Source organism: Apteryx rowi, unplaced genomic scaffold (genome assembly GCF_003343035.1).
Source record: "Apteryx rowi isolate R43461 unplaced genomic scaffold, aptRow1 scaffold_796, whole genome shotgun sequence".
Taxonomy (NCBI): domain Eukaryota; kingdom Metazoa; phylum Chordata; class Aves; order Apterygiformes; family Apterygidae; genus Apteryx; species Apteryx rowi.
The window spans coordinates 41,136-56,570 of NW_020451089.1; the positions used below are offsets into that span (position 1 = coordinate 41,136).

Sequence of the window (15,435 nt, forward strand, 5' to 3'; positions counted from 1 at the left end):
AAAAAAAAAAAAAAAAAGCCAAAACCTCAAAAAACTTGTATTAGAAACCCAGGTAAAACATGTGCAACAGCACAAAAGAAAAAACGGGCTAAAACCCACCCACTGCATGGCTTAATGGGAAAATTAAAGGGGCTATCATTATATCCCAATCTCCTCTTTGAGAAATGGAAAGCTTGCACAAGTGAGGAAAAAAAACCCACAAAACACCTCAGGTCAAATGTAAACACAAAATTAAGAGGACTAAAAAGGAACTTGAAAACTGCCTTGCAAAGGATGCTGTAACTGATTCTAACGTGTTTTTTTAAATGCCTCAAAAGCAGTAGGCCACCCAAGAACTTGGTGGGATTGCTGGATGACAAAAGGTGTGAAGAGGGGCACTCATGAAAAAGCATGACAAGACCACAGAAGAGAAGCTTAAATAATTCTTTGCACTACTTCTTACTGAAAATATTGGGGAGATTCCTACACCCATTGCATTCTTTGTACCAACTCACTCAAAGGAACTAGATCAATTTGAAGTAAACAGACAGAGACTATTAGACTATATAAACAAGTTGTCAGGAAGTCACCAAAACCAGATAGCCTTCATCCAAGAGCCCTCAAATGTGAAATTTAAAAACAAAGATGTGTAACCTACTATTACAAAAAGCCATTGTGCTAGAAGCATGAGGAGTTTCCCTTCTACAAACAAGGGCTTTAGAGATGATGTTGGGAAATACAGACGAGAGAATCTGACAACTCTGGGTAAGAAAGCAGAATCGGTAAGATTACTAAGCACAGATTAGAGTCTGCTGGGAAAGAGTTGGCATGGATTCTGTAAAGGAAAATCCTGTCTCACCAGTTTGCTGGATTTCTACAACAGTGTCAAGGAGCAGGCAGATAAAGGGCATTCAGTGGACATGATATATTTGAATTTTCATAAAGCCTCTGACAGGATTCTTCACTGAAGGCTATTAAAGAAATTAAGCTGCCATGGGATTAGAGGAAATAATGTTTTATAGACTGAAAGCTGCTTAAGGATAGGAAGCAAATGCAGGGACTTAATGGTCACTTTTCAGGATGGAGAAGATACAGCAGCTGGGGTCCTCTAGGGATTGAGGCTGGGACTGGTTTTATTCATCATCATCAATGACCCAAAGAAGGGAGCAAAGTCTCCAGTTTCAGAGTAGTCAAATGCTGGCTGATAGCGAGGAACTCCTAAAGGACCTCAAATCAGGGAGGGAAAGGTGGCAGCTGAGTCCCAGCATAAATAAATGTAGGGAAATAATCTAAACCATGACTACATGATGCTTAACTTGGAACTGGTGGTTAAAACTCTGGAGTCATCAGTGACCATTCTCTGAAACCATCCACTCAATTGTGCAGCAGCAGCCCCAAATCCCCCCAAATACTGGACAGCATCAGGAAAGATATTGAGAAGAGGGCAGAGGGAGTCACTCTGCAGATATATAAAAACACTGTGAGTCCACATTTTGAATACTGTGTGCAATTCTGGTCTCTGTGTCTCAAGGAGGATGTAGTGGCGTGAGAGAAGGCTTAAACACTTTAGTGTTTAAGGAGATGGGGCACCTGCTTTACAAACAAGGAGAGACTACAAAGATTGACTTCAATTTTGAGAGGGGAAAGCAGAGGAGAGGATATGACAGTTTAAAATCATGAAAGTAGCGGATAAGAAAAACTCTTGTTCAATGTAGACCATCACATTTCTGTACCTTCCTCAAGATGCACAGATCTAAAGGATGACACTCATTAAATTAGTATTAGAAAATGGTACCTATAGTTTCCCATACTGGTATTAGCACTGGAGAACAGCAGACAGCGTCATTGTAAGCTGTCTTGCTGAAACAAGATGGTATTCGATAAAAACCCATAGGGCTTACACAGCCTAGTTCACCAAAACAGTCTTTGCATTCTTGAACAACAAATACATACAGCATAGGTAAAGAAACAGAGGTGCTACCTTTTATGCTACACTCAAGCTCAAACAGACCTTTATAGACAATTCATTCAAAATAAATAAATAAATAAATAAAAACAAAGGACTACAGCAAGGCCTACATATGGTCCCATAAATTGATGCTACTCTTCTATTTGAAAATAATGACATTTCACTGAAGTACAATGTTTAATTGTTATGGTATTAAAATATTTTGCATTATATAATATATCCATACTGTAATCTGCGGAATATTGATGCATATGTGTAAATCTATGCTTAAAGTGCCACTTCAAATAAGCCATCTACAAATTACCGGATGAACTTTTCATGTTGCTCAGACTAATTTTAGAAGGTTTTCATATAAGTAAAACTGTAAGATAGAATATCACTAAAACTATATTGCCAGCTATTATTATCAAAACTCCTCCAAATTTTAAATGGAAAACTTACTTTATGAAATACAAAAGGTAGTTATTTAAATTTTGTTTGAACTCATGAAACATAAGTCCATGACATGAGATTTACTATACATTCAAAAAGCCATCCCATGCTTGACTCAAATATCACCAGTGCTGATGTCCACACTCAGTTCTAATCTATATCCTTTCTTCAGATGCTCTAAATTAATTGCCATTAACTTTTCAATAATTTTTCATGTAGTAAGAACATTACAACTAGCAGATGTGAACATATTAACAGTCATTTCATCACTATGAATCTTATTTTTACTGTTTTACAATCCTATTACTCTTTATCAGGTTATTAACTTAGTTTTTTAATTCTTTCAACACATCTGTAACCATGTGCTTGTTATCTTTCTTTGGACCTTAAAAGACAAAGGAAATGATCAAATTTGGGCCACAGTCCAGACTAGGACTGGTTTCTATTGCTCCAGTTTCTTTTCAATTGTTCTGTACTATACTGTCTAATTGGGTCCTAACAAAAATATAAGCATTTGGAAAAGCGTAATTTCCCCCGGGGAAGTTAAACCACTCTGACCTCCTCAAATTATACTGATCAAAGTGATGTACTGATTTTCAGAAATGCACACATACACTTGCTTTCAAACTGTTTGTTCTGGAACTGATATACAACAGAGTCAATTCTCAGGAATTCCTCTGACTTCTTTAAGACAGAGTCTATATGTACTTGCTATTTTTATTCAATGTTTATCATTGTCACATACTGCTATTTCACACTCTCTTTCATGCACAATAGCCAGATAAATACCATCTGGTTATGTTAAAACCTTCAGGCAGAATAATATAGATGTAAATGTGAACATAATGCTCTTTTAGGTGCAAGAATGACAACATTTCCCACATCTCATGAGACCTTAACACCAGGCAAGGCTAGATGTGAACACTTAGGGCATTAATTTGGAGGGGAAACACTAGGTTCTCATTCTTTCTTCCTAAGCTTATTTCTACTTTTTATTTAATGACAGTGTAGTAAAAGAAGATCAACAGATCCAGCGCAAAACAATTTTTCTTTTCTTGTCCCTTCTAAGAAGTTCTTTCAGAATTTAGTGCCTGAATTGCACTTAAGCTGTGTTGCAGTGCCCATGTAATCATATGGATTAATATGGACTTAATCATTTGGATCTCAGTCTAATGATCACAAATAAAAACAATCTAGCAGCATAACCTTCCCTAAGCAGAACCATCATATTTTGTCATTAATGATTTGGGCAAAACATCTTTAGTAGTATGAGGGGAGAAATCTATGGGAAATTGTTTTTCTCTGGAAAGGCTGCCGTGTGCAGGACAATTGTAATGTGGACAGACTTCCACTGGTAACGCACCAAGATCCAAACTTGTTGGAACAAAAAGGAATGAATAACCAATAAATGGTAGAAAAAAAGTTGTAACCATTAGTCATGACAGTTGGATGTGAAGCAATAACTAGAAGCGACATCCTTGTCTAAAATTATTAATCAAATTTGATGTCTTCTAAAACAAACAGAACTTGCAGTTCTGGAAGTGCCAACAAAACATTAAAGTGCATAAATAGTAACAAGAAGTACAACATATTTGAAAGGATATATTATAGCAATTTGCTTGGGCTTAAAAAGGTACCATGTTAACAGATATTCCTGGCATTGTGTTGTACTCAAAGCAGTAATGTAGAAGAGATTGTGAAGATCTTTTTTCCAGATGCTAGCATACTATGTTTTGTTTTAATCCTGTTGAACAAGCGAATGTTATGATATTTCAGCTTGCTGGAGTGAAAAAAAAAAAATCAATTTTAAGATAGAATCTATTTACTGTGAGAGTTCTATATTTCAAATTTAAAATGCAATTAAAGTACTTTTTTCTTCAGAAAAAAACTTTCTTCAGTTAGTTTATTAACACAATTTCTCAGATAAAGTGTGGTAGAACTAATCACAGTCACTGAAATGATCCTTTTAACCTTCTCTGCTTACTACTGCGTACAGTGATCAAGAGCCAACTATATCCCTGGATAAATATGTGKTTTTTCAGGAGTGGCACAGGCTCTTCTGAGGAATAGAGATTTATAGATTTGAAAGTATAATGTGTTTCTTGAGAACACATTTTATCTGTGTGGAATTTAGATTTCATTCACATGGGAAATGTCATACTATGGGAAACACAGACCTCAAATAAAATTGTGTTTATCAGAAATTTGTTTTTCATGCAATAAATTCCAATCAGAGCTGCTAGATTGAAAAAGACATGTCAACCTTATCTTTTAAAAATTACCAGGATTGTATTGCCATTTTGTTCTGGTGAGAATGAAAAACAAAATTCTCATTCATCACTGACACAAACGAGATGCTCGTATGAAACGCACAGATGAAAACGTCATTTTATAACTGAAATGCATCTCATGCATCTCAAATGCATAATAAATTATAATTCAATTCTTGTTACATCATATTCCTGAACAGACCAAATGCTGGACTGTTGCAGAAGAAACAGTGAGATGATCTTGACATTTTAGAACAGAAGTTATTTTTCTTCCATTTTGTGTCTGGAGGGCCTAAAAGAATGTTCTCCTCTGTAATTTATAAAATGTCTTTAATCTACATAATTTATATTATATGGAATATACGTGACTACCACGATAATTTGGAATGTCTTGGATGGATATTTCATTTATCTGCTACGTAATGGATAACAACCGGTTGAGTGCCCTTCATTCTTCATTACTAGCTTTATTGTTACTTAAGACTGAGACAGTAAATATCCCAACCTTAACAGCAAGGGCAGCTGAAAGATACACCCAGAGAGCGAGTCACTGATGTGGAGTCCTGAAAAGGCTGGATGCAGAGCAGTCACTCCAAATCATTTGATTAGCACTTGACACCGGACACAAAGAGAGACAGTAGGGAAATCCAGTTTGTTAGTTCCGTTTACATAATTATATCGTGTTTTATACAAATTGTAAGGTTCAATGGGTGAAGAGGTCTTGGAAGGAATTTGAACATTTGCCATCTTATCCTTAGGTAATGACATTTTAACAGTTTAATTAACCATCAGGCAGTCAAGAATCCAGCATGAGAATGGCTGAAAGCATCTACTAATTAAGTCATGAAACAAGATGCTGCAGGGAAGGGGAAATAACCCTATTTGTTTTGAATGGACTCCTGAAAAGGACTGGCTGACAGGATAAAAGGGAAGGTGCCAGTCTTCAAGGGAGTTTGCAAGAGGGTCATAAGGTATTAAAAAAACACCCAAAACAACAAAAAAACTTAAGTTGTAAAACCTGTAAAATACAAGTCCAAAGAGGATTATAAATAAAAAGTAAAATATAGAAAAGCATTTTCAATACTTAATTGCCAAAAACCCAGATGGGAACAAAGTACATGTAAAAAAAGTCATCTTAGGAACTTATAGGACAACAAAAATGTTGAGTTAAAATACAGTGTTAACAGTTCTGTTGGTTATCTATTTGGAAGAATTTTTAAATAGGGTGAAAATTTAAAAATTCAGAGCTTCTAAGTAACCGGTATCTGAAAGGAATTCATGTGAACTGTATACATCACCTCAACAAGATACACCTTTTATTGGTACATGTGAACAGCTGCACTATAAGCTACTTTTACCAGCTGAAAGATTAAGTCCCAGGCTCACAGTGACATGAGACCAGCTGAGGAGCAACTGAGGAATAACCAGCTTCTTAGTTAAGAAGTTACCTGCAGGCCCCTCAAGCAACACTGATCCCTTGTCCAAAAGGTTGAACAGTTCTGTGGAACTATTATGGGATTTTTTTTTCTTGGTATCAGTATGGCAGAAGACTCAAAAGTATCACCTACTGCTAGATGGTAAAAGACAGTGACGGACAAATACAGCTGAGTTGCATCAACTATAATTGAAAAGAAAGGTGACATTTGGCCCTCCAGTAATGGTGCCAATAAATGAATTACCTGGGGAAAAAATAAAATAATAAAAAAGATAAAAAACAACTCCCCCAAAACAATAATAGCAGCAAAAAGCAACCCCAAGCTTTCTCTCCCAGAAGTTCCCCCAACAGAAACCCCAAAACTTATTTTTGGTTAGTTTACTGAAGGAATGTAAAACTAATACAGCGCAATCTCTTAAGGTGTTATAATCAGTTTAAAATACTACAGCAAGGGAAGGCCATTTGCAGAAAATGCTTTTAAAGCATTTGTAACCTTACTGGATATGTTTAGCAATTTTAAAAATTACAAATGAAATACTCTACTACACATTCCTTTAAAATATAGGGAATTTCAGCAAATACATCATACGTGTACATATAACATAGAGGGAGAGAGAGAATTTAAARTCACCCCAAATCCTGGGGCTAGAAGAAACATGAAGGTAAATGGCACCTGATGCCAATGGCCTCAAATTCATTTTTACTTGAAAGAGCACCAATATGCCCTACCAAAGGCTTGTAAGACAGCTGAATCCCCAAGCATTGTGAAGACTGTTTTATTTTCAAAGTGTCACAAGGTAACTGAAGCTGGCTTTGTATATGAAAAAGCATATGACTGTAGCATGTTTAATCAACACCAACTCACCTGTCATAGATGGTGCCAGTTTTCTTTGCCCTTTGTGGTCCACAGTACCTTCATACGCTACAGTCACATCATAAACTGCATCCAGATAGTCTTTCATTGTGTCAATGGCTACATGAGTTGCCTTCACACGTGGTGTCAGCACATGTTTTAATACAGAAAGTCCTAGGGGGGGAGAAAAAAAAAAAAAAATCAGTTTTGAAAGTAAACTGGACTTCACACAGAAAAGAAACATCATGCCAAGACACCACCGCACCCCCAACTCAGATTAAAAAAACAAAAAACACCTTTTTTTTAATTTTAAGTTCTCAACCTATAATCTGTGGCTACATGCTGCTGGTTTTCATGTGTTTAAAAAGAGAGAGAGAGCGAGCAAGCACATTACATTTCTTCTATTGAGCAAATGTAGAAGATAAAAGAGAAATTTTATGGGATGTTAATGAAAGGCAGGCTGCTCAATGAAACAATCCGTGCTATGGCTCCTACCCTAGAAGATTTTGATGTGGCTCATAACCTATGAAAAGCTGTTCCTCCTTACTGTTTCTGTCTGACATAAAAAAATGAGATGAATTAACTAAAAAATACTAAACACACAGAACATAGTCTCCTGAAATTCTATATTGGAAACCAATTTGGTAGATGAGGCATAAGTACAGATAAATTCAAGGATTTTTAATGCTCACCCAGCACTGTACTTCCAATGGGCAAAACAATTTTATCAACATACTGAATCCTAATCCTGCCCTGTGACAATAAAACAGCAGTCATATTAAACTATGCATGCCAGAACAGGATGCTGCACTTCTCCAAAGCCAACAAGCTATCAGAAATTTCAGCTTTTGCCATTTTTCTACCTTGAATTCTAGTTTCCCATACTTTTGCTTCCCTCTTACTAATGTCACATACTGAGACCTTAGATGTGGTTACTCTGATGGTCCTTAATTTGCAGAAAGATGACAGAGAGCAGTTAGGCTCTGGTCTAACTCAAGACAGCTTGAGCCAATCATAATGACTTGCTGCTATCAAAAAGGGAAAACTCCATGTTATCCTCACATTCATTTCCCTCTACTTCTCTCTTTCTGCATGCATGTTCCTGCTACTAACCCTGTATGGCTCTGGCACTCCCTCCCCAACCCCCAGCTGATTCAACTCACCATCCCAGAAGAAAACCAACCATCAGAGCAGGCTGGGGATAACAAAACACAGAACTGGGAGGAAGGAGAAAACCTTCGCTGTTTCCCTGGCAGCAAGCTAATAGACTCACTTAGCTACTAACAAAACCATAATCACAGAAATCTTCTCTACCAGTCCAGGCCAAAACACAGAGATTGGTATGTCGAGGACAAAAAGTCAAGTTTAACAGCAACCTGCAAGTTTTAATAACAGTAGTTCATATCACTCCTTGCTTCCTCCGACCGCTTCCACCTAGAGCATACTCAAGAACATACTGGGCTTGACAGTACAAGCTATATTCCACTTCCAGAATTTTTAATATAAATGAATCTCAAAATGAAGACGAACTTTTCATGATGTGAACACAGCTCTTCCACACTTATTTGAAAGTACTTCTGTAGGAAAAAAAAAGTACATGAATTGAGAAATTTCAGTATCTTGCTGTTAAATGTGTATCTTTCTCAAAGAAAAGTATCAGAATATGATTGAGGTTATTCCTTTCTAGCCTTATCTTCCATCTGTTTTACTCTTCAGTATACTTTTAAAGAACCTGCCATTGCTGCAAGTGGTTCCTGATAAATGGAGTAGAGATTTTTCCAAATCAAAGTATGCAGCACTGCTTTAGAAATATTTTAACCTACAAAATTAATACAAAAGATATTATACTATGTTCTGATTTTGACTGAACTTTTCCCCCTTTCTGTTGAGTAAAGCATACTTTGATTTAAAATTATGAAAATGCCTACTGAACACTGTAAAGTAACATCAGTTTCTAACCGCTCTAGGATTTTTATAGTTGAAAATTTCAGTAAAAAACATTATCATTATCTTGATTTCTTAACATTTGCTAAGGACCTCTTTGTTCAAACAACAAGATAAAAGGTTATTTACTGGCACACTTTCTGAAGTCATTGTTCTAAGTTCTACCGGCAATAGTGATGACTGTCTGTGCAAAATGTTACATGGATCCTGTAAATATTTTGAAGCATAACACAGCGGTAGTTTGTTGGGGTTTTTTTTTAGCTTGTGAACTATTACATCAAACACAGCTAATTATGTTATGTTTTCAAATGTTTACTCACCAAGTGAAGCACTGCATATTCTAGTGTTGTGTCAGCGATGAGGTTAGTGTGGACATTCCATTCAACACACCTCTTGCTGACCCACATTCCCAAATATACTAATTTTGCCCTAAAAATTTCTCATTCCTCCCTTGCCAAACTACTACCATAGAGAGGAGAAGGGGAAATTCAGGCTTCAGTGAGGACAGAGTCCTCTGGACAAATTAATTTAGGCATCAAAGGCTATTCAGTGCTGAGGTGTTTTTGAAACCATGGCTGATTTTGTTGGTGAAGATGGTCAGTGAAAATCTGTGAAGTGCACAAGCCTCTCCTATTCCACTGGCTACTGCTGCACTCTTGAAGATTTAAAAACAAAAGGAGTATGCTTCCAGTTGAAATCAATAAGGAAAGTTCATAATCTGTTATTTAGTACATCTCCAGTGCCTGACAGATGTGCAACAATAACAGGAGTTCAACACATCCTTTTAAAGAATCTGTTTTATAAAAACATTAACCACACATTCTTACAGTTACTTGATGATCCTTGCTAAAATCAGCATAACAGAATTTAAACTCAACTCGTTATGCTGTAGTCACCTTGGCAAGTTGCCTGTATCCAATTCACAAAACACTGCGCTTAAACTGTTTTTAAATGTTGTGCAATACTAAGTTAGGAATCTCTGTCAAAGTATTTGAGGTCATGAGATTTTACTTTAAATGCCAAAGAAAACAAGCTAAATGTCTAATAATGTGATACTCTACCTTATAATGCCACAGCCTTGTTTTTCGATATTAGCTAATTTTTAAGTGATAAGAAGATATAAAATACCGAATATTGTAATATCTCAATGCAGGCTTTTGAAAAAACCCTATCAAGGGCTTCTGAAGTCATTAAAATAATGTTAAAATCTGGAGAAATAAAGAGAGCAATGGTACTTCAGATAACATCCTGTTTACCAGACTATAATAAGATACAGAATTGCATCAGAAAAAGTCTGCAATGACATTGAATGAAATAAAGGTAAGGTTTTAGTTTGGGAAGTACAAAGGCCCAAAACATCAGTGTCTCCAGAACTGAATTTTTCATGTAAACTGAAAAGAACAAAAGATAAACAAACCCACCACTTACTTAATCTCTCAGGGTGAAATTACGTGATAGTCAAGTACAACTCTACGAAGAAGCTCTCTCTTTCTCTTCCTTTCCTCTGGGCCAAAAATTTACAAACAGAGCTGTTCAGTGCAAGCAGGACAGCTACAGTTTCAGATTTGTCCATTAATCCTATTTTTACCCCTGACATATGCACACAACACATATTTTGAAATGAAAACAGTATAAAAATCAGTTCTAAATTAAAGCACATTAAAACATTAGCACTATCACATTTAGTCAATAGAAGTCATGCTCTCACTAAAAGTGGATGTGACATTAGTTTGAGAAGTTTTATCCCCTCCTATAYAGCCATGTTACTTGGCATTAATATAAAAATTAAAAGCAGGGTGAAAAACAATTAATCAAATTCAATATCAATTAGATCTTTCAGTTTATTCTTTTGTTTTTTTGGTGCAGGACTAATGTTAAACTGAAAGCTTTGTAGTTATCTGGGGTGTCCTAAATACTCACCCAAGATCAACTTCCTACCAGCCCTCTGGAATTTCCCCTGTGATCTAAGGGTTACTTACTGAAACCAGCCAGAGTCCAGAGAGACACATAAAATTACATATGGCGGGAGAAAAGGCTCTAGCTCAACAGAAATGTTTGTGTGGGAGCTTCCTCTTCCCAAGCTACAAATATTACTAGATTCCTATCCTCCCTCTTTAAAAGAATAGATCTGAAGGAATTCTGCCAAGAAAGCTGTGGTAGAAATCTGCTGAAATGAAAGTTATAAACTTTGCATCTTTTTCCCCACTGAGAAGTTAGCTGCGCGGTAGCAAATTTCAATTATCCTTCCACCATTTTCAGGTGCAGTCTGGCCACCGAGGCAGATCGGAACCCTCGTCAGGCCACAACGTAAAGGCCAGCCCCTACGTGTGCAAGTCCCCTGCACAGTGGAGTAGCGTTAAGGGGGCATGCATAAACACACAGACTCATGGAAGAAAGAGCTGAAGAAAAAAGGGAGAAATATAGGCAGGAAAAATGTTGGAGAGTTGGAGAAAAATTGGCCATAAACATTCATTTATTTGTGTGCATTTAGATAGTAAGCTTTATAAAAAAAATATAAATAGTTTTAATTTTGATAGGCAAAGTGGAACATACCAAATCATCTACTGCTTTCTTGCCTCAGTGAATGGAAATATTAATTCAGAATGTTGAGACAAATATTGCAGCACTGACTGCATTCGTATTTTCAGACTCTTAAATATGAGATAGAATGTCATAACTAAGAAATATTCATCCAAAAGTGGCAAGCATGCTCAGTTATTGCTAAAGTCAAATGAAAAACAGTGCTGTTCAATCTCTTCGAAAAAAAATAGGTAATCAATGTAGGAACACAAATATAGCAGGTAAGCAATTTAGTCTGTGATTATGTTTGTGGATGAGTAAAAACCCCATCCTTGTCATTTTAAAATTTATTTTTATAACTTTAATATTCTTCCTAACATTCAATATTGAAAGTCCTACAGGAAAAATACGGAGAAAACTATTTGCATGCTATTTTCCATTGACTTATATAAAAAGGACTTGGCTGATTATAGTATTAAAAAGTTGCATGCTCTTGAAAAAGGTGCTTTCTGTTATCATGAACAAGAAACGTAAATAATGCCCTCAAGAAGTATAAGACCATCCTACACCAAACACAGGAGATGTCACACTTTGGTACCCTTTCTTCCATAATAGGTATCTCCAAAAAAAGTTCTTAAAAATACAGGGTAGCCTTTTACCCTCCTTAACCTCATTCCCTAAAGGATGACATTTAATAATGGAAGCCCTTTCCTCACTCTAAAATATGCGTCTCAAATGCTACTCAAGTTCCCTCCACACACACATTTTTTAATTACATTCTCCTCTCCATATTTCACCGTGCACTTTTAAATCAAACTTGCTTACATGAAAGTGTATGGAAAAAAGATATCACCAAAAGCTATTTTTGAGAGACAGTTCCAAATAAACATTTCTTGATATTAGATACTTCAGATTGGTTTAAAATACAATCTAAAACTAGTGCCAAGATCTAAAAGGGAAACATTTTCAATTAGCTCAGTTGAAATACCACTTTTTTACATGACCTGTAAAAGCAATTTTGAGATAAGCATATCCTGCACACACAAACATCTTAGTAGAAAGCATGATACTATTCAAGATAAACTTTGAATTAGAAAACATTTACATTTGCAACTTTTCTGCCTAAAAGCAAAAAAGATAATAAATGAATACCTGAAATATTTGCTTGATTAAACGACCTATGTCAGAAATCAAACAAAAATATAAAATTCCATTAGATGCCTTTCACTGGGGAAGATTGTTTTGTCTGTGTTCAACAACAGCAAGCCAAGTTATATTTAACAAACTTTTTATCATGTTCTCTTTAACTTTTCAAAAGTTAATAACATTAGGAGTAGGAAAGTGTTGGATTTTCTTGTTTATTTTCTAATCTTTGCCATGTGGATGACAGAATTTGGCTAAAAGATCATAATATACTAAACCTAAGAAATTTGTGGTTGTTTGAAACAGGTCTACAGGTCTAGGTCTACAGGATGCAGGCCTAATCCCTAGAAAACGATCAGAAATCTGTACATATATATTTTGGAAAGACATAAATAAAACAAATTTTACACTAAAAGCTGATACCAAAAAAATTATGTATTTTTGTGGGCTTTATAGAAATTTTATTCTACAGTCCAGTACCAATAATATGCCTTAGAAGATGTACAGTTTGTTATAAATAAATAAAAATTACCACTTCTAACATTATGAAAAGATTAAAGTTAAATCCTTGTGAAAACATGAGTGCCACCTACATACTATAATTCTGCAGACTCAACAGCTCAAGCCCACTTACTAGCGTGGAAGAATCACTGCACTTTTAAGATGTCTAAAATATAGGTGGCCCTTTTTAGGCTCTGCTCTATTATCTAAGTCAACTGAATGACTGCACCACATTTTGAAGACAACAATCATGTTAGCTGACCACTCCCTTATAGTGGAAAACTAAAGCAAATTCTAATGTAAGATCACTGACTATGTACTTGAATAGAAGCAGTTGAAAGGCAAAAGCACAGGGTGAACTCAGGAGACATGGGGCAAAACACATATCTTCCCATTCCTAGACCTTGAATACAGAAGGAGAGAGAAAGATATTTCCCTTGATTATCAGAATCTCAAAAGATGTCACATTAGGAACACAAGTAACAATCAGCATGAAATCCACAGAAGACACAGGTCTGGGAGCAACTGATGAACTCATCTCACAGAGCCACGTACTCGCCATCAGGAAAGGACAACAGGGAGTAATGGTTCAAATCCAGCTACGTGGCACGTACCCCCTTTGGCTTGGAGGTGGGGTGTTTTATCCACCTCTGACAGAAACGTGAAGACCAGATAGATGTCTGCATCTGACATTCCGGTAACACTGCTTACGTGGTTTGCTGTGGCTATGAAATTCCAGCRAACAACTACAATTCTGGCCAACACAGATAAATATTGGAATAATTTTATCAACTCTCCAAAATTTTACTTTTTCTATGAATGGCTGCTGCATTGATCCTACCATAAATAACCAAACAATTTTAGAGAGGTAATTTTTGCTTTTGTTTTTGAACTTTTGGATGCATGTTTTTCTTTTCCTAATGCAATCAAACAATGTATTTTGAAATTGAAATGTTGCCTGTTCCATTCTGGCTAAAAGCCCGAGAGGTAGATTGGAATTTTCTGCCACTTGTAAAATGTAAAATAAATAATTTTCAGTTTCTGAGAGTACTAGCATCGTGAGACATGAGACAATGTTCTCAGTTTCCCCGGAGGTAGGTAAGTTTTTGTATCCCACTGACTACAACAGACAGAACTTACAATAGTGTTCAAATGAATTAGAATACAGTTTTGCTGTGTCAAATTTAGTAGCAGTGAAGTCTACTCTGCGTATGCCAGTCTCCAACAAGAAAACCAGGAACATTAATGCTCCTAACAAAGAACTGGCAGTACACTCAACCTAGAACTTGGCTGGGATGACAAATATTCAAGTCCAGTTCATGAAACTCATTTTTCACTGTGCAGTATCCTTTATCCCTTTCTAAAAATAGTGAGAAAGCATATAGCCCTATTCCTTCCCTAGAAGTTTCTCCATGGTTTATAGCCTTCAGTCTCAACTTCTTCATACCCAAATTGGATCCACTTTGCGTGTTTGATTTGCCTGTGTTTCAGAAAAGGAAATCTGTCTAGTCTTGCTAGGAGATAAGATCTTATGTAGAACCCAAGTCCTATAGCAGAACAAACTGTAACATGAAATATTTTCAATAACAAAAAAAGGTGCCTCTCTTGCAAGGAGGACCTCAGTCATCTTTAAGCTCTTTTGATGTCTGGTATCCTTTCTTCCTATGCATGGACAGATAGGTTTATTTAATTAATGCTCTGGTATCAGTTATACTAAGAAGACAAGACTAAATCATCAGACCTCTTTACTTGCCCAAGATGAATGAAGTACCAATTTTAGACATTAAGTTACAATATGCCCCTATTTCCCTGACTGCAAGTATGAGGCATTACTACCTTTCATAAAACCATAAGAAGTCAGAGGATCTTCTGGACAATGACGCAATTGCACATTTTTAGTTCAGTTCTGCAGAACTACATAACAACCCTAGTACMCTTAAAAGAAGCACAGCCAGCACTCAATCTATATGCGACTGACTGGCGAGAAGTTCAAATGTGGCTCCCGTGCTGGAGCACAAGCATGTGGCCAGTTGCTGGGACCGCGGTGGCACTGGGGCTGCTGGATGAAAGCTGCAAGCCTAAGCCAGCAAAGCTGTGCAGTGGAGTGGGGGGACTCTGGGGAGCTGTCATCATCTCCTGCTGGCGGCCACTCTTGGAGTTTCCTATCCTCAGCTTCCTGAAGTATACGGTATGTGCCTTGTGGCTCTTGGCCGACAGAGTATTTTGGTATGCGGTTTTCAGTGCCAGGCAGGCTGGCCATCCCTGCTTCACTGCTATGTTTATGTGAGAGATGCTCTAATTCAAGTGAATATGAATTTTTCCATTAACTTGCCAGTACAGACTGCTGAATGAATCTTACCATTAACTTGCTCGTACAGGGTCCACTTCC

The 15,435-nt window shown here is 36.6% G+C and overlaps 1 protein-coding gene across 1 annotated transcript in view; it reads right to left on the reverse strand.

The window, feature by feature from the left end:
• Window positions 1–15,435, reverse strand: part of AGPAT5 (1-acylglycerol-3-phosphate O-acyltransferase 5) — a 51,610-nt gene that overhangs the window by 17,249 nt on the left and 18,926 nt on the right. Inside the window, exon 5 of the mRNA XM_026088909.1 lies at window positions 6,951–7,112. Coding sequence (XP_025944694.1) covers window positions 6,951–7,112 — 162 coding nt within the window. The remainder of the gene's footprint in view (window positions 1–6,950; window positions 7,113–15,435) is intronic.